At 43.2% G+C, this 26,122-nt stretch overlaps 1 protein-coding gene across 3 annotated transcripts in view; it reads left to right on the top strand.

Moving 5' to 3' along the window:
- Nucleotides 1-26,122, top strand: part of PRR14L (proline rich 14 like) — a 63,415-nt gene that overhangs the window by 23,392 nt on the left and 13,901 nt on the right. Inside the window, exons 3-7 of one of the 3 annotated variants that reach the window (XM_021665670.2) lie at nucleotides 3,077-3,149; nucleotides 11,485-16,702; nucleotides 21,554-21,625; nucleotides 22,538-22,709; nucleotides 24,852-24,958. In XM_021665670.2, coding sequence (XP_021521345.2) covers nucleotides 3,077-3,149; nucleotides 11,485-16,702; nucleotides 21,554-21,625; nucleotides 22,538-22,709; nucleotides 24,852-24,958 — 5,642 coding nt within the window. Of the gene's footprint in view, nucleotides 1-3,076; nucleotides 3,150-11,484; nucleotides 16,703-21,553; nucleotides 21,626-22,537; nucleotides 22,710-24,851; nucleotides 24,959-26,122 lie in introns of those variants that run through there. The other 2 variants (XM_021665671.2, XM_064367914.1) reach the window with 2 other exon arrangements.

Raw genomic sequence — 26,122 nt, 5'->3', positions numbered from 1 at the left:
TTGTGTACAAGACATACAGCCAACTTTTAATGGGAAATAAGGCATAAAACCACAGATAAATACTAAGAAGGGCTTTTAAGACCCTCCTAAAATCTGCCAAAACTTTGGAGAAGTATCATAAATTGATTTTTATTCCAAAACAGTGGGCAGGTAGGTGACATCTTGAGTAATCAAAGCAGAGAATTGTTTACTGTGGATTTGAAAAACAAATTGTACTATTATGTGTATGAACTTCTTATAGAGTTTTTTTTTTATATTTAGAGCCAATTCTGTAAAATCTTATATAGTTTTTAGAGTGCTATATAAGCTAGCAATTATGTCATTTGATGTTGAGAGGGATTTGTGTGAACATTTATCTTAAGTTATTGGCCAGGCGTGGTGGTTCACACCTATAATCCCAGCATTTTGGGAGGCCGAGGCAGGTGGATCATTAGGTCAGGAGTTCAAGGCCAGACTGGCCAATATGGTAAAACCTCGTCTCTATAAAAAAAAAAACATACAAAAAATTAGCTGGGTGTGGGAGACTGAGGCAGGAGAATTGCTTGAACCTGGGAGGCGGAGGTTGCAGTGAGCTGAGATCGTGCACAGGCTTGGCGCATTTCAACCTCTGCCTCCTGGGTTCAATTGATTCTCCTGCCTTAGCCTCCCCAGTAGCTGGGACTACAGGCATGTGCAACCATGCCTGGCTAATTTTTTTATTTTTAGTAGAGACAAGGTTTTGCCATGTTAGCCAGGCTGGTCTCGAGCTCCTGATCTCAGGTGATTTGTCATGCCTGGCATGATTTTTTTTTTTTTTTTTTTTGAGATAGAGTCTCGCTCTGTCACCAGGCTGGAGTGCAGTGGCACAGCCACACCCAGCTAATCTTGTATTTTCAGTAGAGACGGGGTTTCTCCATGTTAGTCAGACTGGTCTCAAACTCCCCTACCTTAGGTGATCCACCCACTTGGGCCTCCCAGAGTGCTAGGATTACAGTTATAAGCCACTGTGCCCAGCCTCCAGCCTGATTTATATAGCTTTAGATGAGTGCAGTATCAAATCTCATACTTACTAGTTAAATCAAAGTGAAAAGAAACGTTAAGGCTTAGGACAGGGGAAAAGAGGTGACCCAGAAGGAATGCTTAGTGTAAGCAGCTGTCTTTGGTTCAGTCTCCTAGCCAGTAATCTTGGGGCTCTGAGGCAGTTGCCACAATGTGCACATTCTGCCACTATTCCTTTCTTTCTATTTTTCTGAATTTCGTTTTCTTTTCTTTTTTTTTTTTTTTTGTTTTGTTTTGTTTTGGAGGCTCTTGCTTTGTCATCAGACTGGCATGCAGTGACTTGATCTCGGCTCACTGCAGCCTCGCCTCCCGGGTTCCAGCAATTCTCCTGCCTCAGCCTCCTGAGTAGCTAGGACTATAGGCACATGCCATCACACCCAGCTAATTTTTATATTTTTAGTAGAGATGGGGTTTCACCATGTTGGCCAGGATGGTCTTGATCTCTTGACCTCGTGATCTGCCCGCCTCAGCCTCCCAAAGTGCTGGGTTTACAGGTGTGAGCCACTAGGCCTGGCCTGAATTTCTTCTTTAGGAAGACACTGGTTGTCTGTCTGTTTTTTGAGACAGTGTCTCACTCTGTCGCCCAGGCTGAAGTATAGTGGCATGATCTCAGCTCACTGCAACCTCTGCCTCCCAGGTTGAAGTGATTCTCCTGCCTCAGCCTCCCGAGTAGCTAGGATTATACAGGCACCCACCAGCATGCCTGGCTAATTTTTGTATTTTTAGTAGAGATTGGGTTTCACTGTGTTGGCCAAACTGGTCTCGAACTCCTGACCTCAAGTGATCCACCAGCCTTAGCCTCCTAAAGTGCTTGGATTACAGGTGTGAGCCACAATACCCAGCCTAATACTGGTTGTCATTGGTGGTATAATCGATTTTCCATTTCTCCTCCAGTGAAGGGGGTTGAATTTATGATATCTAGAATGATTAAGGATTGAGATACATCTGATTTCTTGATATTTTTCTTTCAAATGAAATTGAAAGTATATTCCAGCCATTTGTTTCTTGACTCAGAAGGCATATATAGGGTTTTGTTTGGATCTGCACATTAACATTTTTTTAGACCTCTGTTATTGTCACAACTTTAAAAAGCTTTCAAATTCAAATTCTAGATAAGTAGAAATTTTTATTGTTGACACTTACTTAAATTTGAGGTTTCCTACAGTGCCCAATCTTTGTGACTGCTAGCCAGTTTCCCAAAGTCATAAAGAAATCTCTTAAAAATAATTAACATTGCCGGGCACGGTGGCTCAAGCCTGTAATCCTAGCTCTTTGGGAAGCCAAGGTGGGTGGATCACCTGAGGTCAGGAGTTCAAGACCAGCCTGGCCATCATGGTGAAACCCCATCTTTAAAAAAATAATAATAATAATAACTAATATTTAGCCAGGCATGGTGTCTCACTCCTGTAATCCTAGCACTTTGAGAGGTGGAGGTGGGTAGATCACTTGAGGTCAGGAGTTCAAGACCAGCGTGACCAACGTGGTGAAACCCTATCTGTACTAAAAATATAAAAATTGGGGCCGGGCGCGGTGGCTCACGCCTGTAATCTCAGCACTTTGGGAGGCCGAGGCGGGTGGATCACGAGGTCAAGAGATCGAGACCATCCTAGTCAACATGGTGAAACCCCGTCTCTACTAAAAATACAAAAAATTAGCTGGGCATGGTGGCACATGCCTGTAATCCCAGCTACTCAGGAGGCTGAGGCAGGAGAATTACCCGAACCCAGGAGGCGGAGGTTGCGGTGAGCCGAGATCACGCCATTGCACTCCAGCCTAGGTGACAAGAGTGAAACTCTGTCTCAAAAAAAAAAAATTAGCCAGACGTGGTGGCAGGTGCCTGTAATCCCATCTATTCAGAAGGCTGAGACAGGAGAATAGCTTGAACCTGGGAAATGGATGTTGCAGTGAGCCAAGATCTCACCATTGCACTTCAGCCAGGGGAACCAAGAAAGACTCTGTCTCAAAAAAAAAAAAAAAGAATATTCATGAGCTTAGAATCTTCTGAATCCTCCTTGACCGCTGGATTTTCTTATTACAGGAGGATATCCTGATGCAGTCCAGCAAAGAACTTTTACACGTGGACCTCCCTGAAGATTTTCTAAGGAGCAAAGGTATTTATTTCTCTCAAATCTCTTCGTTTTTCCATTTACTGCAAATACTGTTTTAGTTCAGTTTCCATTTTGCATTGAGAATATAAGAGTTATAAGTCCCTGCCTTGTAAGGTGGACTTAACTATAGAAACTGTAACTTCAGTATAGATTACATCTTAGTATTGCCCATGGATATACTTGTACGGCTTACTGCAGCCTCAACTTCCAGGGCTCAAGCGATCTTCATACCTCGGCTTCCTGAGTACCTGGGACTACAGGTGCAAACCACCGTGGCCTACATTTTTGTGTTTGTTTTTTTTTTGTAGAGGCATGGACTCACCATGTTGCCCAGGATAGTCTCAAACTCTTGGGCTCAAGTGATCCTCTCGCCTCTGCCCCACAAAGTGCAGGATTACAGGCATGAGCCACCACACCCAGCAAGTCCCTTTCTTTTGATTGTGTTGGACCTTTATTAGATTTTATATCATCAAATATACTATATTTGTCTGTTTAGAGGGTTAACTGGGACAGGGGAGGAATGTACCCAGTATAGTTCAGCGTGTGGTAGTGTATCCTATTTTTGTTCTGTGGGGTCAGGGATGAGAGAAAATGTTTACTCCAGGTCACCTTGAGAGTTTTCAAGGCAGTTTTATTACCTCTTTTTGTTCCTCAGAACAATGATTGGGTATAGAGATGTGAGATTATTACTTATAGATTGATTGATTGAGGAGGAAGTTGAAGTCCAAAAGAGAGTAGCTGAGATAAGGTTCTCCTCTTTTCACCCCAAGGCTAAAAATAATCTTAGGTAACTTTAGATAGGACTGTGTTAATTAAAGCTAATATAGAATAATCAGGCTGGGCACACTGGCTCACGTCTGTAATCCCAGCATTTTGGGAGGCCAAGGTGGGAGGATTGCTTGAGCCCAAGAGTTCCAGACTAGCCTGGGCAACATGGCGAAACCCTTTCTCTACAAAAAATACAAAAATGAACATGGCGGCACACGCCTGTGGTCCCAGCTACTCAGGAGGCTAAGGCAGGAGGATCACTTGAGTCCTGGTGGGAGGTTGAGGCTATAGCGGACTATGATCACACCACTGTACTCCAGCCTGGGCAACAGAGCAAGACCCTGTTTCACTAAATAAATAATGTAATATAATATAATATAATATAATATAGTATAATCAGAACCTCACAAAGAGACAATAAAACGAATATGCTAAATCAGTTGTCCAGGACATTTTTGGAGTCAGGGACTGGTTTCATGGAAGACAGTTTTTCCACAGATTCAGTGGGGTGGATGGTTTCAGGATGATTCAAGTGCATTGCATTTATTGTACTTTATTTCTATTATTATTATTACCTTGTAATACATAGTGAAACTATACAACTCCCCATAATGTAGAATCAGTGGGAGCCCTGAGCTTGTTTTCCTACAACCAGGTGGGCCACTCTGGGGGTGATGGGAGACAATGACAGATCATCAGGTATTAGATTCTCATAAAGAGCCCAAAACCTAGATCCTTTGCATGTACAGTTCACAATAGGGTTCGCACTCCTATGAGAATCTAATGCTGCGCTATTTATCTGACAGGAGGCAGGGCTCAAGCATTAATGCAAGCAGTGGGGAGCAGCTATAAATACAGATGAAATTTTGCTCACTTGCCTGCCGCTCACCTCCTACTGTGCGGCCCGAGACCAAGGATGGGTACTGGTCCGTGGCCCAGGGTTGAGGACCCTTGCATTAAATTATGTGAACATTTTGTTACTGTGATAAAACATCACATATGACTCTTAGCTTCTTGGCAGCCTGGATAGAAAAGGAAGCACATACGATCATCCTTATGAAAAAGGATATTTGTCCCAGTTTATCACCCTGCTTCCTGCTGCTGCAGATTTCCTCTGTGGCTCAAAGGCTTGACTGCCCAATATAGATTAAAGGACATTCCTCTGAAAATGAGAAATGTTGTTTTGTACATAAATCTCACCCTGCATCTTAGGGATGTAGTTTAGTGGCCCCCTAACTTCACCCCCAAGATCTTTTTAGTGGGGCTCCAGTATTGCTATATTCAGTCTTTGGTATATTTTTGCCCACATCTTATAACAGAATTTAATGTCTGTTTAACTACACTTTCATTTAACCACTGAACTGGCCTTTTAAACAGGAGAACCAGAGTTATTTTCTGCTTGGAAATGTGCCTTTTCAAAATTACCTGGCTGCTCTCTATCTAAAAAGCGGGTCCGCATTGGATATTGATAAGATGAACTATCCTGAATAATGTCTTCAGCTAAATCACTCTGTGGCACTTTTCTTCGTCTTCTAGAATCATGCTTATTTAATGACTTAAATTGGTAAAATATTTGATTTTTTTTTTTCTCCCCCAAGCCCATGCATAAGGGTCTCAGTCTGGGATAGGGGAGCTTGAAATCAGCAGCTCTACTAGAGTTTTTAGCAGCAATGGCTTAGTTCATTCAGTCCCCCAAGAACCTTCCAGGGTATTTCAGTGTTGCACGTGAGGAAGCAAGCTCAGCTGTCCAAAGTCAAAGCCAGTCATAGCAAGCCAGAGAAGAAGGTTCTATGGAGACAGGTCTGTGAAGATATTGAGTCCTGGGAGCATGAGTAATATATATATGCCATCACCATGGATTTCGTTTAAATAGACCCACATGTTCTTCTGTAGTGTGGCCAGCATATCGGCTTGCTTTACCAAGGTCAGGCGTCTGCTACTTTATCTTTACTATGGGATTAAGAACTGAATGATGCCCCTTAGAAATCTAGTTTGTCTCCAGGGCCCCAGCTACCAAAATCTTCGCTCTGCCCCAGATTTAAGTTTTCTTTTTTTTTTTTTTCTTTCTGTCACCCAGGCTGGAGTACAGTGGCTCGATCTTGATCTACTGCAACCTCTGCTTCTCAGGTTCAAGTGATTCTCCTGCCTCAGCCTCTCAAGTAGCTGGAACTACAGGCATGCGCCACCATGCCTGGCTGATTTTCTTTTTGTATTTTTAGTAGAGTCAGGATTTCACCATGTTGGCCAGGCTGGTCTCTGGTGATCTGCCTGCCTCGGCCTCCTAAAGTGCTGATATTACAGGTGTGAGCCACTGCACCCAGCCCAGATTTAAGTTGTCTTGATGAAAATCTAAAATATACTTGCTACCTGTGTTTCATTAAGTGTTTGCATGGTTGAACACTGTGCAAATTGCTTTACTTGATTTTTTTAATTACATTTTGGTTATTCTGAGTGGAAGGACTTCAGTATAATAATTTATAAACTGGCTGAGGAATGATTTGGGATCATTCCTGCACCAAGTTGTTTAGTAAGCGAACCTCTGCTACTACACTCTCCCCTCTGTGCATTATTTTTACTTCTCTATATAAATGTCCCACTCTCCGTACTATCAAATTAACCACGGTATTCCAGATTTGAGATTCTTTTGTTTAATTGATGTGTAAAGTGCATGGTTTTGGGGTACATGTGATAATACATTCGTATAATTTGAAAAGATCAACTTGTGTACTTGGGATTCCATCACCTTAAATATTTGTCGTTTCCATATACTGGAACCATTTGAATTCTTCTCTTCTGGCTATTTTAAAATACGTAATAGATCATTGTAAGCTGTAGTCACAATCATATGTCAGCTGCTCCTCAATTAGATGAAATGGCAACAGATTAAACCTTTTTTAAAAAAAAAATCTTTTTTTTTTTTTTTTTTTTTTTTTTTCCCAGAGACGGGGTTTCTCTATGTTGGTCAGACTGGTCTCAAACTCCTGACCTCAGGTGATCTGCCCACCTCGGCCTCCCCACATGCTGGGATTACAGGCATGAGCCACCATGCCCAGCCCAGATTAAACCTTTTAAAGGACTTTTGTAAAAACCAGAGGAGCCTTTTGGTAGGAGGCACTTTTGCCTATCATTCCTTATTTCTTGATAGTTGTAGGGCAGACACATGAGAAATGGGCATGGGGGAGCAGTGGTAGGAGTATTTGAGTTGATGGGCCATCTCACAGGGGAGATCTTCCCCCGGTCAGGCACTTTGGCTGCTACCTCACCCTTTCTTCTATCCTGACTTTTAATGTGTCTCTTTCACCGTAATTTTCTGTTTAGTTAATTTTACAAAACTAGTTACCAAGTTTATTTGTTTTATCTTGTTTTTCAGAGAGTTCCCTGTAACTTGGCTTGTTTGGGAAGTTTATGTGTAAGAAAGGTGAAATGGTATCAGGAACAATGGTGATATTAGTTCCTACTAATTATTCTGTGAGACTTAATTCCCACGATAGTCATTTCCGTGAAAACTTATTTAGGAAGGTCACCAGAAATTGGCATTCAGGAAATACATTTTGAGGAAGAGGTGAAAGTAGTCAAGAAGAGAAAATCTACCTTATATAATTTGGAGAACTGGATGTTTATTTTTATTTTATTTCACTTTATTTTATTTTATTTTGAGATGAGTTCTCATTCTGTCACCCAGGCTGCAGTGCAGTGGCACGATCTTGGCTCATTGCAACCTTCGCCTCCTGGGCTCAAGAGATTCTCCTGCCTCTGCCTCCCAAGTAGCTGGGATTACAGGTGCCCGCCACCATACGTGGCTAATTCTTTTGTATTTTTACTAGAGACATGGTTTCACCATGTTGGCCGGGCTGGTCTTGAATTCCTGACCTCAACTGATCTGCCCACCTGTGCCTCCCAAAGTGTTGGGATTACAGGTGTGAGCCACCGTGCCCGACCATGTACTTAGAAATTCTTGAATAGGGTAGCATCATTTGCTGTGATAGGGAGAGTAGGCTAGTTTCACAGTGATAAATATTGTGTGTTGAATCAGGGTTTTGAGGCTGCCTTTTTAAATGATTGGTATCTAAAAACCTGTGGCTTGCAGTATATATTTGTCAAATCTAATATTTGCTGACTCCAAACATTTTAAAATGCTGTATCTAGCCTAGTTACTCCATTTTAACTGATCTCAGGTTCAGTAAAATAAAAAAAAAATTCAGAGCAGGCCAGGCGCGGTGACTGATATCTGTAATCCTAGCACTTTGGGAGGTTGAGGTGGGTGGATCACAAGATCAGGAGTTTGAGATCAGCCGTGCCAACATTGTGAAACCCTGTCTCTACTAAAAGAAATACAAAAAAATAGCTGGACGTGGTAGCGGGGGCTACTTGGGAGGCTCAGGTAGGAGAATCACTTGAATCTGGGAGGCAGAGGTTAAAATGAGCTGAGATCTGGCCATCGCACTCCAGCTTAGGTGACAGTACGAGGCTGTCTCAAAAAAAAAAAAAAGGCAGAGCAAAGGAAAGGCATTGTCCCACCTGGCATCTTACATGCATTATTTCATTTAATCCTCAGTGTAGCACTGAGGTAAGTATACTTTCCCCACTTTTTACAAAGGAAGAAACCAGGAATTAGGTAAGTATCACAGATCCACAGGGCACAGTGGCTCACACCTGTGATCCCAGCACTTTGGGAGCCTGAAGCGGGAGGATTGCTTGAGCTCAGGAGTTCGAGGCCAGTCTAGGCAAGATAACTAACCCCTGTTTCTACAAAAAATATAAAAATTAGCCAGGTGTGGTGACATGTGCCTGTAGTCCCAGCTCCTTGCAGGGCTAAAGTGGGAGGATCACCTGAGCCCAGGAGTTGGAGGCTGCAGCAAGTCATGATGGCAACACTGCACTCCAGCCTAGGCAACAAAGCAAGACCCTATCTCAAAAAAAAGTATCACAGATCCATGATAGAAGTTTAGCTGGTCTGGCTTCAGTCAGGGCTCTTTCTTTTAGTAATTTCTGCTCTCAAGATCTATTGAGAAATGGACAGGGAAGCCCTAGAAACTCAGTATTAATATCATTTGTTTATTTGTCCTAACTGTATTCATTCATTAATTTTATGAATATTTACTAAGTGCTTTTGTGCTTTTATATACCAGGGATTATGCTGAACCATAAAGAAGAGAACAAAACAAGATCCTTACCCTCACAGAGTTTCAAGGTCACTTACTCTTGTCACCCAGGCTGGAGTGCAGTGGTGCGATCACGGCTCATTGCAGACTTGACCTCCTGGGCTCAAGCAATCCTCCTGCCTCAGCCTTCCAAGTAGCTGGGACTAAAGGCATGCATGCACCACCACACCCAGCTAATTTTTTTTCTTTAAAATTTTGTGTAGAGACAGAGTCTCCAAGTGTTGCCCAAGCTGGTTCAAACTTCTGGGCTCAAGCATTCCTCCTGCCTCAGCCTCCCAAAGTGCTGGGATCACAGCTGTAAGGTACCACACCCAGCCAAGAATTAGTTTTTGTTTTGTTTTGTTTTTTGTGTTTTGTATTTTGAGATGGAGTTTCACTCTGTCACCCAGAATGCAGTGTAATTGCACCATCTCGGCTCACTGGAACTTCCACCTCCTGGGTTCAAGTGATTCTACTGCCTTAACTTCCCCAGTAGCTGGGGTTACAGGCATGTGCCACCATGCCCAGGTAATTTTTGTATTTTCAGTACTGACGGGGTTTCATGTTGGCCAGGCTAGTCTCGAACTCCTGGCCTCAAATGGCCACCCACCTCGGCCTCCCAAAGTACTAGGATTACAGGCACAATCACCGCGCCTGGCCGATCTTTAAATAGATTTGCATTTTGCTTTTTCTGTTTAATACAGGTATCCTGTTATATATATGTGTGTGTGTATATATATACACATATACATGTATCGGGTACATATACACATGTTCATGTGTATAATCAGGGTTCTCTTAGAGGGACAGAACTAATAGATCTTCTGAGGTTGGAATTTTAGACCAGCCTGGCTAATATGGTGAAACCCCGTCTCTAGTAAAAATACAAAAAAATGGCTGGGTGCGGTAGCTCACACCTGTAATCTCAGCACTTTGGGCTGAAGTGGGTGGATCACCTGAGGTCAGGAGTTTGAGACCAGCCTGGCCAACATGGCAAAATCCCATCTCTACTAAAAATACAAAAATTAGCCAGGCATGGTGGTGGGCGCCTGTATAATCCCAGCTACTCGGGAGGCTGAGGCAGAAGAATTGCTTGAACCCAGGAGGCGGAGGTTGCAGTGAGCCAAAATCATCCCACTGTACTCAAGCCTAGGCGGCAAGAGCGAGACTCCGTCAATAAAAAAAATTAGCTGAGTGTGGTTGCGGGCACCTATAATCCCAGCTACTCGGGAGGCTGAGACAGAAGAATCGTTTGGGCCCAGGAGGCAGAGGTTTCAGTGAGCCAAGAGCACATTACTGTACTCCAGCATGGGCAACACAACAAGACTCTGTCTGAAAAAAATAAATGTTTTATGTATAGTTGGTTTTTCCAAAGACTAAGTTTATCTATGACATCTAATTTCAGTGATGATAGAATGGTCGTCTAGTAAAGTAAGCTATTATTGTGAGTCTGCTTTATTAATGTTTTTAAAGCCTTTTTTTTTTTTCCTCTGAGGCAGAGTCTCACTCTGTCGACCAGGCTGGAGCACAGTGGCACGATCTCAGCTGACTGCAATATCCGTCTCTTAGGTTCACATGATTCTTCTGCCTCAACCTGCTGAATAACTGTTATTACAGGTGCATGCCTACCACATCCATCTAATTTTTGTGTTTTTAGTAGAGATGGGGTTTCACCATGTTGGTCAGGCTGTTCTCAAACTCCTGAGCTCGTGATCCACCTGCCTCAACCTCCCAAAGTGCTGGTATTACAGGCGTGAGCCACTGAGCCTGTCCCAAAATAAAAGCTTCTTAAGACTGAAAAATAAAAGCTTCTTAAGATTGAATGAGAATACAACCTAGGAACGTGTTTCTATGTTTTATTCAGTTGTCCAGCATTGATCTGTGAACACTGTGTAACTTTCAGCAAGAGGCATTTGTTGAAAATTACCTCTTTCACCGGGCGCAGTGGCTCACGCCTGTAATCCCAGCACTTTGGGAGGCCAAGGTGGGCAGATCACAAAGTCAGGAGATCAAGACCATTCTGGCCAACATGGTGAAACCCCATCTCTACTAAAATACCAAAATTGAGCTGGGCCTGGTGGTGCACGCCTGTAGTCTCAGCTACTTGGGAGGCTGAGGCAGGGGAATCATTTGAACCCAGGAAGCGGAGGTTGCAGTGAGCCGAGATTGCACCACTGCACTCCTGCCTGGTGACAGAGTAACACTCTGTCTCCAAAAAAAAAAGCAAGAAAATTACCTGTTTCTGCCAGATACACTTTTGGCCCTCTGTCATATTTTCAGAGAACAAAATCAATGGTATAACATGCTAACTTTTCAATTCTTTTTGAGTTGGGTCTTCTTGTTGCCCTTGATAACATAGCATAATAAAATGCATGAAGGAATGATTTTTTATTACTGCATATTGATTTGGATTTAATTCTCTTACGCAGAAGGAAGTGTACAGATTACAGCTGAAACTCTGCTAAAATCTTCCGAAGTACAAGGTATGAAGACCAGTGGGACTAAGATGGATAATAATGAAGGACACAAAAATGGCAATGTGATCTCTCAGCTGGACGATCTCTCAGCTGGATGCAGCGAATTCCCAGAGGTAGACAAAATCATGACCAGTGATGAGGTTTCAGAAACCAGCACATTAGTTACCCTAGAACCTTTAACCTTTGTGGACCATGGATTAACAGAAGCAACTCCTAAAGAAGAAGAATGTGAAGAATTAAAAAGTTGTCCTTGGTTGTCATTACCAGGAAACAGTGCCATTTCTAATGTAGACAATAGGAAGGAAGAGTTGTATAAACTGAACCTTGTCTGTGAGGCAGATGACAATCACCAACAAATTCATGGCCACCGTAATGAACAACCCAGTTCTACATGTGATAGTCCCACAGCCACAAGCCCCTTGAAGGAAAACTGTGAAGTTTCATGTTTCACATCGGTCTTATCTGGTCCCGAATCCAGAACAGTATCCTTAGAAAACAGTGGTTTTGAAGGTGGTGGTTTGCTAAAGAGATCTGCTGAAAAGACAGACTATGCTTATTTTTATGGGGGAGATGCTCAAAGGAAGAACTTGCCTTCTAGAGAAAAAAATAAAGAACAGCTTTTGATTCCCAGGAGTGAAAGAGGTGGACCTTTTCTTATTAATGCCAGGCAACCAGAAAAGGAAATTAGTGGTCGATCTGGTGAAAAAGAGCCTGTTGTTTCCTCAAAAGAAAATATCCACAATAACTGTTGCATTCGAGACAGTCTCCATACAGGGAGCTGTAGTTCTTTAATGCCCAATTCTTTTACTGAAGGCACAGAAGTAATGTTAAATAAGAATGATTTGAAAATTACTTTACATGTTCAAGGTAACTTAACATACCCTGAGGACCATAAAGAATCTTTTACGAATATGAGCCATCCAGATAGATACTCTGAAGAAAGCAGTTTTTCCTCCTTGATGCAGATTGAGGAGTCAGAACAGACAACCCCTATAGAGCCCAATTTATTAAGTAAATCTTTTTACACTAAAAACTGTAACTCCTTGGTCACCATCCAGAGAAATCTGGAAAGCAACACCCAGTTAAATGAAGCATCATGTAATGATTTTCTGTTTGAAAGAAAATCCATTATGAGTTTAATGCCAGAGGATCAGATAAGTCCTATAAGTGAGGTATTAAAACCCAAGAAAGGTACTGCTCTGTTACCACCATCCCCAGAATTTGATTACAGACCTGAATCAGAAAAAGTTACACAGACCTCACATGATGATATTCCACTTTTAGATGAACAGAGCATAGCCTGTGAGATGAATGAACTTTCTTGTACCAATGAACTGGTTGTAAACAAAGTAGAAAGTGAATGTGTTTTAAATCAACAAGTGTCCCTTAATTCCCAAGACCATGCAAAGTTGCCAACTGACTCTGTAATGCATTTAAACAAAGAGATGCCTTTAAAAACAGGCAAAGATGCCCAACAGAACCATCATCCTCCATTAGAGGGTGGAGCAGATGTCACTGCTGATACACAAACTGTTCCCTTTCAGACAAAAGTGAAAGACATCTCTTCACCAGGTAATAAAACCTGTGGTGCCTCTTCAAACAGTCCCACCTTAAACATCAAACCAGTAAGCCTAGAGAGAAAAAAAGAAATGGCTGATTCAGGAACAAAAGCTCTACATTCCAGACTTCTTTCAAATAAGAGAGAAGCAGCTGGCTTTCCTCAAGTGGTCTCTGTCATAGAATGTCACAGTGTTCAATCTCAGGATATCTCTAGCTGTCATTGTATAAGAAAACATGTATCTGAAGAAAACATGTGTTCTGCTTGTGCTGCTTTCAAGTCCAGCAAAATCAACCTGCAAGTTGATAACTCTTTGATAACAAAATATAAAAATGCATTTCAGCACAGTCATCACCACTGCCAAGGAGCAGGAAACTCTGTGGAAAAAAGCAGCTGTAAAGTGAGTTATACATCAGAGGAAAGGGAACTTGATGGGAAAGAAACTAATGGCAGACTTCCAGGAGATAAGATCAGAAACAAAATGACAGCAGACTTGTTAAATAGTGGAATTTCAAACAAAACCATTCACACCTCAAGTACTATCAAACCCAGTGAGGAAGGGCTGGAAGGAAAGGAGCAGGATATATCCAAAGAAACCGTATTTTGTAAGTATAACATCTCTCATCATGCTATACAAGAACTAAACCAGACTGTAAACATTCCAAGTCCTGAAAAAATGTTGGACCAATCTCCTCCTGTTATGTTCTCCAGTTTTAAAAACGTAAAAGCAGTTGAAACACTCAATCAGGTCGATCATAAGGCAGATGAAGTCCTCGACTCTCAGAGTAACCAAAACAGACCAGATGAATGCAGAAGTGAAGGTCAGTCAACTAAGGAGACACTAGGTAGTGACCAGAGAGAGACTGTCACCAAGCTTCAGGGAGAGGTATGCCACAACCAAAAAGATCTGCTGGTCAGCTCAGGCAGTAATAACTCACTACCTTGTGGTAGTCCAAAAAAAGGCAATTTGAAAGGAGACTTTGTCAAGATTTCTGGTTGTGGTGAGTCCACAGAAGGTATGGTAAATATCGTCTACACAGACTGTAGTAATAAGCCTACAGAAGGTGTGCTGGATGTTAAAGCATCTAATCCACTGGATTGTGCAAGGCAAGAGAGACTGGCATTCCAAGAGGACTCAAGGAGTACCTTGTATCAAAGAGAACTGGTTGCTGCCCATATAGGAACAATTGGCCAGGACTCCGATTTCTCAGATGCTGCTGCTTCTATAGTGGGCTTTCTTGAACTAAAAAAATCATATGAAGAAAACATATGCAGATCTTTAAAAGACTGTGAAATGGAAAAGTGTCCAGACTCTTGTGCCCATGAGATGGAGTCTGTTGCAGATCATGAACCAAATATAAGAATATTGGACAGAATAAATGTGTCTTTAAATCATATCCATTATGGACAGCAAGATAAAGAAACATCTCTCGGAGAAACACAAGAAATGACTGAAGGATCAAAACTAGAAATAAGCTCTGAGTTTGGCAAAGAAAGTACCTTTGGAATTTCCTCAAAAGAGTTAATGTCTTGCCATGATGAGAGCTCTGGTTCCCTAGGAATCCTGAAATCCATTGAAATAATGCCTTCTCAAGAAAATTCAGAAACTAATAATAACAGTGAAGAAACTGACCTGAAAAATCTTTTTAAACCAAAAGATGGTGAAATGCTTTGTGAAAATGTAAAGGACTGCACAGTCCTTCCTGAGATGAAGGAAGGAGTATCAAGAGATAGGAGTAATTCTAGTGACGGAGACAGCATATGTACCTGTGTGGAAAAAAATGCTTGCAAAGCTTGTCACTCTCACGGGAATTCCTCTGACAGATATTTGCCTTTGACAGTGAAAACAGAAACTAAAGTGAAAAGAGAAGAAACTCAAGAGCATCAAAGGGGACCACCGGGTGACTTAACTGTTGGGGAGCAATCTGAGGAGATAGTTACCAGAGAAGCTGGTGGTGGCGATCATGTGAACATCTCTCAGACCCACATTAAATGCCAGAAGATGCTTAGTCACGGTGAAAAACAGCAGAGCCCTGAGGTTTTGGACTACATGTTGCAGAAAGAAGAGAAATATATACATCAAAAGGAAGCACATATGATATCAGAAGAATACATGTCATCTAGTCTATTGTTAGATGATGCACAAAATAAGAACCAACCTAAGGTTGACAAAGATGAGTCCACCATGATGAATGAAATCACCCTAGCACAACTGGCCAAGAACAGCATTGTGGCACGGACTCAGAAGTTAGAAGACCAGAAGGAGAAAAGCTTACATCATCCATTTAAGAAGGACATTGAGTCTTGCACAGGTTCTTGCCTTCTTGGTGCCCCTCAGAAAGCACAAGACCCCTCCTCTGCTGGGTGTGATCAAATACGTGGTGCCTTTGCAAAGAAAGAAATGCTTCCTTTAAAGAAGCAGCCCCATCGAACTTGTAAGAAAGTTTCCAGTCAGGAGCAAAACAGTGTGGGGAGAAAAATAGGTAAAATCAGAAGTTCTGCCTTTTTAAAGAGTTCCTCCGATCCCATCCCAACAAAAGCACACAGACTTCTCAGTTTGTGTACTGTGTCTGCACCTACACGATTAGAACCTGAAACAGCACCTACCAAGAGCTTGATTAGCCACATACCAAAGCAGACGACTATACCATGCCATCCCTTGAGGAGCCCGAATTTTAGGAAGCCTACCAAAGAATCAGCCTTACTAGACAAGCTGTCCGTCCTTGCCTCCAAACTGGCCCCAGCCATGAAGACTCAGAAAGTAAGATACCAGCGGTGTTCCTCTGAACTTCTCCCAATGGCTAAAAGCTATAAGCGCCTCAGATACAAAAGGCTCCTGGACGGATTTTCATACAACACAGCACAGCTGAATCCATATTTGGCAGCTAGTGGATGGGATAAGAGGCCTAACAGTAAGCCCATGGCACTTTATTCTCTCGAATCCATCAAGATGAGCTTCACAGATTTGAGCAAGATGCCATCACTGCTGTTTGGTTCTGAAATCTTCCCAGTATCCTTTCATGTGAAATCATCCAGCTCAGATTGCACGACTGAGTCCTCAAGGACTTTTCCTGAGCACTGTGCTCCGGCAAGGCTTGCCTTAGGAGAGGCCCGCCAGTGCCCGTCTCAACCTCCCAAGTGGACCTTTTCTTTCTTCTTGTCCCACGGTTGCCCTGGGATGGCCACATTCAGGGAAGACACTGGCCTCCATAGTCAGACCCACACTCAGGCTCCTCTTCAGCCTCCAGCTCCTCTCCAAGACTATGGAGGCACCGCCATAGTCCAGACCAGAGCCAACTGCTCTGTCCTTGGCCTTCACACACTTCTAGCACTTTGTTCCCCGGGATGTTACCGAATCTGGACAAAAAAACGGAACTTCTCCAGCCACATGCCTACGGTGCAGAGGCTCTTCATGACCCAGTTTACACAGGGCTTGAAAGGGTTGCGGTCTCCATCCTCCATAGCAGACAAGGTCTTCTGTTCTCTGCCCTACTCGGTGGGCAGAGTGCTGTCCATTTGGAGCCACCATGGGCCTTCTGCATGCTCCTTCGAAATCTCTTCTCTTCATTCCACTCACAGCAAGCGGCAATCAAGTCTGGGCACCACAAGCAGGTAAAATCTGTCCCCTATTATTTGCAAATGTCCCATGTTTGCTTCCTGTCACTGGAGAGAGAAGGGCACTGTGGGAAATGCAAAGCTATTTGGAGTCCCCTTGGGTTTGCACTTTCTATTTACCTTGCCAAATCTTTTTTTTTTTGAGGCGGAGTCTAGCACTGTCACCAGCTGGAGTGCAGTGGCACGATCTCAGCTCACTGCAACCTCCGCCTCCTGGGTTCAAACGAATGATTCTCCTGCTTCAGCCTCCCAAGTAGCTGGGATTGCAGGTGCCTGCTACCACACCCAGCTAATTTTTGTATTTTTAGTAGAGACGGGGTTGTACTGTTGGCCGGGATGGTCTCAGTCTCCTGACCTTGTGATCTGCCTGCGTCAGCTTCTCAAAGTGCTGGGATTATAGGCGTGAGCCACCACACGCAGCCCACACCATTCTTTTTTCTGTCCATTTCATTCTTGAAGCCATCAAGTAAGTTGAATCTTCTTTTTTTGTTTTTTGTGTTTTTTTTTTTTTGAGACAGTCTCACTCTTGTCACCCAAGCTGGAATTCAGTGGCGCAATCTCGGCTCACTGCAACCTCCACCTTCCAGGTTCAAGCGATTCTCCTGCCTCAGTCTCCTTAGTAGCTGGGATTACAGGCACCCGCCATCACCCTAGCTAATTTTTATATTTTAGTAGAGATGGGGTTTCACCATGTTGGCCGGGCTGATCTCAAACTCCTGACTTCAGGTGATCCTCCAGCCTCAGCCTCCCAAAATGCTGGGATTACAGTCATGAGCCACCGTTCCCAGGTGAATCTTCTTTTTTCCTCTTGCCTCCACCTTGCAGAAAACAAGCACCCATTACAAGTGAAAGACTATAAATAATAACAGATACTCACTTGTAACATTATCTCTTTCACAAAGCATTAAACAGCCAGCACCTATCTCAGTGTTTGATACGTAGACAACACAGAATAAATATATTTTAGTTAATGAATAAATTACATAGTTATCACCAAATCTGTCACCTGCCTTTCTTTTGGCAACATAGAGGCTTCAAAAATTGGCATTTACCTACTTCAGTCTTAGGATTTATGAACTTAAAGTGAACTGGGAAGGAGTTCTTGTGCTTTGACCATTGAGAATAATTGGAAATATTTTCATCAATATCATTGTAACTTCCAATTGAAAATAAGAGAAGAAAAAGAATTTGAGAACTACTCATCTTAAGAATCTCTAAAGAGCTGCTATAGATGTGATAAATAAGTCCTTCTTTTTGTAATTCTTTTTTTTTTCTGATAAAGCTTATAATTCTTTTTTTTTTTTTTTTTTAAGACAGAGTCTCGCTCCAGTGCCCAGGCTGAAGTGCAGTGGCGCAATCTCGGCTCACTGCAACCTCCGCCTCCCAGGTTCAAGCGATTCTCCTGCCTCAGCCTCCCAAATAGCTGGGATTACAGGGACCCACCACCACAACTGGCTATTTTTTTTGTATTTTTAGTAGAGACAGCGTTTCACCAAGTTGGCCAGGCTGGTCTTGAGCTCCTGACCTCAGGTGATCTACCTCCTTGGCCTCCTAAAGTACTGGGATTACAGGTGTGAACCACCATGCCTGACCTCTTTGTAAGTCTTTAGATAAACAGAAATTATTTTTTAATTTGCTTTTACCATTGCTATAGTTGAAAAATTAGAGTAAAAGAGCCTTAATATTCCAAATAGCTTAGGAGAGTCTTGTTCATATGTCTCTAATGTAGAATCATTGTGTGTCATTAAAAAGTGTGCTGGTTGAGGCCAGGCACAGTGGCTTGTGTCTGTAATCCCAGCACTTTGGGAGGCCGTGGCAGGCCTGGCCAATGTGGTGAAACCCTGTCTGTACAACAAATATAAAAAATTTAGCTGGGTGTGGTGGTGTGTGCCTGTAATTCCAGCTACTCAGAGGCTGAGGCAGGGGGATCCCTTAAACCCGGTAGGCAGAGGTTAGTGAGCTGAGATTGTGCCATTGCACTCCAGCCTGGGCAACAGAGGGCCATTCTGTCTCCAAAAAAAAAAAAAAAAAAACAGGCCAGGCACAGTGGCACATGCCTGTAATCCCAGCACTTTGGGAGACCGAGGTGGGTGGATCACAAGGTCAAGAGATGGAGACCAACCTGGCTAACATGATGAAGCCCCATCGCTACTAAAAAAAATTAGCCAGACTCAGTGGCTCATGCCTGTAATCCCAGCAGTTTGGGAGGCCGAGGCGGGGGGATCACAAGGTCAGGAGTTCAAGACCAGCCTGGCCAAAATAGTGAAACCCCGTCTCTACTGAAAATACAAAAAATTAGCTGGGTGTGGTGGTGGGGTCCTGTAATCTGAGCTACTTGGGAGGCTGAGGCAGAAGAATCTCTTGAACGCAGGAGGTGGAGGTTGCAGTGAGCCGAGATCTCGCCATTACACTCCAGCCCGGGCAACAGTGTAGGACTCTGTCTCAAAAAAAAAATGACCCGGGGGCCGGGCGCAGTGGCTCATGCCTATAATCCCAGCACTTCGGGAGGCCGAGGCGGGTAGATCACGAGATCAAGAGATCGAGACCATCCTGGTCAATAAGGTGAAACCCCGTCTCTACGAAAAAATAAAAAAATTAGCTGGGCATGGTGGCGCACACCTGTAGTCCCAGCTACTCGGGAGGCTGAGGCAGGAGAATTGCCTGAACCCAGGAGGCGGAGGTTGCGGTGAGCCGAGATCGTGCCATTGCACTCCAGCCTGGGTAACAAAAGCCAAAACTCCGTCTCAAAAAAAAAAAAAAAAAAAAACTCAGCTATTTATAAACTCCACAAGGCACATGAAGGTTTTTATTCTACTTCACATTACTCAGCTGGTTGGGGGTTCAGCTGAACTGTAACTAGAACCTAGGGCTTCTGGTTCCTCATTTGGCTGACTTTTTTCCAATATTCCACCCTGCCCCAGTACTCCTTAGGAAAACTTGATATGGTACTGAAAACTATTCTGGACCCCTGAATTACTTGTGTCTTTCCTAGCTGTTAAAAAAATTCCTTTTACTTCAGAGAGGAGATGCGTTGTATGGTCATCACATACACCTCTGGTTAATTAAACCTGTAGTGTGTTTAAGTTCAGTAGAAACTGATGCAGATTTTAATTCGAGAGGCACAAAAAGCTCTCCAACATCACTTACTAATGTATCTACAAGTAGTGAATACTGCTATTTCATCTCTATGAAAAATAAGAGTTTAAAGCTGGGCACAGTGGCTCAAGCCTGTACTCCCAGCACTTTGGGAGGCCGATGTGGGCAGATCATTTTAGGTCAGGAGTTTGAGATCTTGGGCAACATGGTGAAACCCCATCTCTACTAAAAATACAAAAATTAGCCAGGTGTGGTGGCACACGCCTGTAGTCCCAGCCACTCAGGAGGCTGAGGAGGAGAATCCCTTGAACCCAGGAGGCAGAGGTTGCAGTGAGCTAAGATTGCACCACTGCACTCCAGCCTGGGTGAAAAAATGAGACTCCGTCTCAAAAAAGAAAAAAAAAAAAGAGTTTAATTATAAAGAAATTGACTTTTAATAGTTTTCTTCTCTATAGCTATGTTGTTTTGTTTTGTTTAGTTTTTTTTTTTGACACGGAGTTTCGCTCTTGTTACCCAGGCTGGAGTGCAATGGCACGATCTCGGCTCACCGCAACCTCCGCCTCCTGGGTTCAGGCAATTCTCCTGCCTCAGCCTCCTGAGTAGCTGGGATTACAGGCACGCGCCACTATGCCCAGCTAATTTTTTGTATTTTTAGTAGAGACCGGGTTTCACCATGTTGACCAGGATGGTCTTGATCTCTTGACCTTGTGATCCACCCGCTTCGGCCTCCCAAAGTGCTGGGATTACAGGCTTGAGCCACCGCGCCCGGCCTTGTTTAGTTTTTGAGACAGTCTCGCTCCATCGCCCAGGCTGGAGTGTAGTGGTGCTATCTCAGCTCTGCCTTCCGGGTTCAGGTGATTCTCATGCCTCAGCCTCCTGAGTAGCCAGGATTAAAGGCACCCACCACCATGCCCAGCTAATTTTTATACTTTTAGTAAAGACAGGGTTTTGCCATGTTGGTCATGCTGGTCTTAAACTCCTGACCTCAAGTGATCTGCCTGCCTCAGCCTCCCAAAGTGCTGGGATTATAGGCGTGAGCCACCATGCCCAGGCTTTATAGTTACGTTTTATGTGTAACTTGGCTTTAAAAAAAAAAATTCTTTTCTCTCTAATATTTTATAAGGTTGTAGAAACTGAGAGATTTTGTTTTAATAGAATCAGTACACAACTGAGTGGTATAATATATTCTTTAAATTTTTATTTATTTTTATTTAGAGACAGGGTCTTGCCCTGTCACTCAGGCTGAAGTGCAGTGGTGCAGTCTTGGCTTACTTCAGTCTTGACTTTCCAGGCTCAAGCAGTCTTCTCACCTCCGCCTCCTGAGTAGCTGGGTCCACAGGTGCACTCCATCACCCCTGGCTAATTTTTGTATTTTTTTGTGGAGACAAGGTCTCAGTGTATTGCACAAACTCGTCTCGAACTCCTAGGCTTAAGTGATCTGACCACCTCAGCCTCCCAAAGTGCCAGGATTATAGGCATCAGCCACCTTGCCCAGCCACTGTCCTTTATTTCTATCTCTGCCTTCTTTCCATTTAAGTTAGAAAATAATCTTCCTGTCAGTCTGCCTCCATTCCAGTGATGGGCTCATAAATGTAACTCTCCTGGTTGGGAAACTTTCCTCTTTCTGGGTAACTGACATTTCTTGTCTTCTTGGGGCTAAATATCATGTGCTAATACTGACAATAACATCAAAACCTTTCCTATTATCCCACTGCCCTTATCTGTTGCTTTTGTGCTTTTGCTTTACTTTAGCCACACCATGTTACCATATGTGCCTCTTCCAGGCATGGAAGCTACATATAACACCAGCAGCAGTCAGACGAGGTAAGCACATGAGGGCTCAGTGTGTGCGTGTGTGTGTGCGTGTGTGTGCAAGAGAGAGAGTGCATGCATAGGTGGCGTGGATCACCTGTGGCATGACTCTGACCTCTCATAAACCTGATCTGTGTCTCTCAGATAAACATCTCTGAGATTGAAATGTGTTCTGTTACAGCCAGTAACTAGGAATGTGTAATCAATATCATTTGTTAAAAAAGTGAAAAGCTCTAGCCAACTTATTGTACCAGAAGTCCCCTCTCAAGTTATTTCATGTTTTATAGTCAACTTCAATCCCTGGACAGGATTGATCTCACCTGATCACTGTTCATTTGTGCAGTTTACAAGGTATCTTCCCACCCAAAAAATGTTCCTTATTACATTTTTTCTTATAAAACTCCATAGCAATGAAATTGATTACACATTCTTGTAATTTTTTTTTTTTGAGACAGAGTCTTGCTCTGTCGCCAGGCACCAGGCTGGAGTGCAGTGGCACAATCTCGGCTCACTGCAATCTCCACCTCCTGGGTTCAAGCAATTCTCCTGCCTCAGCCTCCCTAGTAGCTGGGACTACAGGTGCATGCCACCACACGCAGCTAATTTTTGTACTTTTTTAGTAGAAACGGGGTTTCACTTTGTTGGCCAGGATGGTCTCGATCTCTTGACCTTGTGATCCGCCCGCCTTGACCTCCCAAAGTGCTCGGATTACAAGTGTGAGCCACCGCGCCCGGCCGTAATTTTTTTTTTACATAATGTAGACACAGGCTATGTCTGGAAGTGACTAGAAAGGTTAACTGGATATATTATTCCTAGAAAGAAAGAAAATGTCTCGAGGCATAAATGTTAGACCTAGTTGAATGTCCTGGAGGTAGAAAGGGAACCCCTCTCATATCTTTCTTCTCTTTCTCTCCATGGTACTAGGTTGGAGCCTCCATTCCCTGCCTTGGTACCAAAGTCTTGCTTAGTAGCAGAATCAGCTGTCAGCAAGCTCCTGCTTTCAGCCTCTGAGTTCCAAGTTCCTGGGTTGGACGAGCTGGATGGTGTGACAGCAGCATGCCCATGCCCACAGAGCAGCCCTCCAGAACAGAAAGAGGTAAGTGTAAAGTGCTGGTGGGGTCAAGTGACGGTGGCATTGGAGGTGGCCATTGTTAACTCACATCACGTGATAGCTACAGACTGGACCCTGAGTATCTTCACGAACCACTTTTAGTGTCAGCAGAGTTCTGGAGAATACTAAGCCAGGAGTTTTTCTCTTGGCCAGTAAAAGACACACTGGATATTTTAATCTGCATTGTTTTCCAGATACTTTTTTCTTGGCAACAGCATATAACAGTGTTTAGAAAATTGGACCAAAGAGTTGCTTTGTGCATTCAAAGAAGATGAGTGGATAGTGATGATGTTTAATTTTACAACATCTGTTGTCTTTAACAGTTGCAGACTTTCACGTTGACAATCTCAATATCTGAACTGAATGTATAGTTCTGGTTTTGATGATAAGAAGGGAGTAGTTGCTTAAAACACAGCAGGGGCCAGGCATAGTGGCTCACACTTGTAATTTTATCACTTTGGGAGGCTGAGGCGGGCGGATAGCTTGAGTCCAGGAGTTCAAGAGCAGCCTAGGCAACATGGTGAAACCCTGTCTCTACAAAAAATATAAAAATTAGCTGCCTGTGGTGGTACACACCTGTGGTCCCAGCTACTCGGGAGGCTGAGAAGGGAGAATTGCTTGACTGGGGAGGCAGAGGTCGAAGCAGTGAGCCCAGATCATGTCACTGCATTCCAGCCTCAGTGACAGAGTGAGTCACTTAATCTTAAAAAAAATAAATAAGAGCCAGGCGCAGTGGCTCACACCTGTAATCCTAGCACTTTGGGAGGCTGAGGCAGGCGGATCATGAGGTCAGGGGTTCGAGACCAACCTAACCAACATGGTGAAACCTGGTCTCTACTTAAAAATATAAAAATTAGCCGGGCGTGGTGGTGCATACCTGTAATCCCAGCTACTTGGGAGGCTGAGGCAGGAGAATTGCTTGAACCTGGGAGGTGGAGGTTGCGGTAAGCCGAGAGTGTGCCATTGCACTCTAGCCTGGGCGACAGAGTGAGACTCTGTCTCAAAAAATAAAATAAATAAATAAATAAAAGGCCAGGCATGGTGGCTCACGCCTGTATTCCCAGCACTTTGGGAGACTGAGGTGGTCAAATCACGAGGTCAAGAGATCAAGACCATCCTGGCCAACATGGAGAAATCCTGTCTCTACTAAAAATACAAAAAAATTAGCTGGGCGTAGTGGCACGCTCCTGTAGTCCCACCTACTCAGGAGGCTGAGGCAGGAGAATCACTTGAACCTGGGAGGGGGAGGTTGCAGTGAGCTGAAATCAAACCACTGCACTCCAGCCTGGCAACAGAGCAAGACTCCATCTAAAAAATAAATAAATAAAAGGCCAGGCACAGTGGCTCATGCCTGTAATCCCAGCACTTTAGGAGGCCAAGACGGGCAGATCACCTGGGATCAGGAGTTTGAGACCAGCCTGGCTAGCATGTTGAAACCCCACCTCTACTAAAAATACAAAAATTAGTTGGGTGTGGTGGCACACGCCTGTAGTCCCAGGTACTCAGGAGGCTGAAGCAGGAGAATTGCTTGAACCCGACAGGCGGAGGTTGCAGTGAGCTGAGATTGCACCACTGGACTCCAGCCTGGGTGACAGAGTGAGACTCCATCTCAAAAATAAATAAATAAATAAAAATAAAATTAAAAACTAGCAGGAATATAAGTGGGAGCTTTGTGATAAACTACTTACTAGAATCATCTCTGAAGTGAGGTAGCAATGTCTTTAAGTGTCAAGACAAGGGACTTTATATATTTAAAATGTCTTACACTATGCCAGAGGTGATGGCATATGCCTATAGTGCTAGTTACCACAGAGGCTGAGGCAAAAGGATCACTTGAGCCAAGTAGTTCCTGGTCCGCGTGGGCAATATAGCAAGACTCCATTTAAAAATAGAAGTTGCCAAGTATGGTGGCTTTTACTTGTTGTAACCCCAGCACTTTGGGAGGCCAAGGCAGGAAGATCATTTGAGTCCAGGAGTTCAAGGCTGCAGTGAGCTATAATTGCACTACTGCACAACAGCCTGGGCAACAGAGTAAGACCTTGTCTGAAAAAATATATAAATAAATAAAAATAAATAAATAAAATGTCTTACAACTTGACCATCTTTTTTCTTAATCCTTAAAAATAGGCTGAGCCAGAGAAGAGGCCAAAGAAAGTCTCACAGATTCGCATCCGGAAAACTATTCCTAGGCCAGATCCTAATCTTACCCCCATGGGCCTTCCTCGACCCAAAAGGTGAGCTCCTTCTCTGATACAAGCTAGGTTGACTTTTTTCAAAAATTGTTTGTCGGAATATAATTACCCTTTAAATGGTTTTACAGTCTGAGCCATTTATTAATCTTCTAAGAATTTATCCTAAAGATTTAATTAGTGATGTCGTTAGATATTTATATGCAAGTACATTTTAATACATTGCATACATAATCTTAGTTCACCCTCCAGTGTCACTAGGAGGGACCTGTGTTAGGCCATAGCATTGATCCTGGCACATGTGGTTTCTGTCTGTCACAGGATTTACCTAGCCCTAGAGCCCAAGCTCCTAATACTCTGTGCACTAAACTGGAAAAGGACCTAAAAGTCCTGAGTTTAGTTTCTTTTAAAAATGATCTTCAGACTTATATTTTCTTGTGATCAATTTTGCTCCTCCATTTCTTAGCAGCAAATGGAATCCTAATAGTGGACTTCCCTGTAAAATATGAATAAGAATTCCCAGCACTTATATTTCTATACAGTTTCTATACAGTCTAATTGAGAGAATACATATAATACTATATACTATCCTATATAATACTATATAGTATTATATGTATTTATAAATTACATTATATATGTATATAATTACATTATATATGTATTTATAAATACATATAATACTATATAGTATTATAGTGTTTCACACAACACAAACAAAAAATCATTTGTTAGGATCATGATTGATGTTCCCCTTCTTTCCCGTGATCTTTATGTTAATTTTTTATATTTTTGTCTTATGGATGTTTTGTTGAGCTATCGTATGTCTTTTCAAGAGAAATTTTAAAAATATTTCAGGCTGGGCGCGGTGGCTTACGCCTGTAATCCCAGCACTTTGGGAGGCCGAGGCAGGTGGATCACGAGGTCAAGAGATCGAGACCATCCTGGCCAACATGGTGAAACCTCATCTCTACTAAAAATACAAAAAATAGCTGGGCATAGTGGCACGTGCCTGTGGTCCCAGCTACTCGGGAGGCTGAGGCGGAAGAATCGCTTGAACCTAGGAGGCGGAGGTTGCAATGAGCCGAGATTGTGCCACTGCACTCCAGCCTGGCGACAGAAAGACTCCGTCTCAAAAAAAAAAAAAAAAAGAAGCATCCTGCTCCTGTAATCAAACCTTGAGCTTGGCATTTGAATTCCTGAGCTCAT

The sequence above is a fragment of the Aotus nancymaae genome, unplaced genomic scaffold (assembly GCF_030222135.1).
Source record: "Aotus nancymaae isolate 86718 unplaced genomic scaffold, 86718_ANA_hifiasm-v0.15.2.pri h1tg000076l, whole genome shotgun sequence".
In the NCBI taxonomy this organism is placed as follows: Eukaryota; Metazoa; Chordata; class Mammalia; order Primates; family Aotidae; genus Aotus; species Aotus nancymaae.
This window is presented reverse-complemented; position numbering and strand designations above follow the sequence as displayed.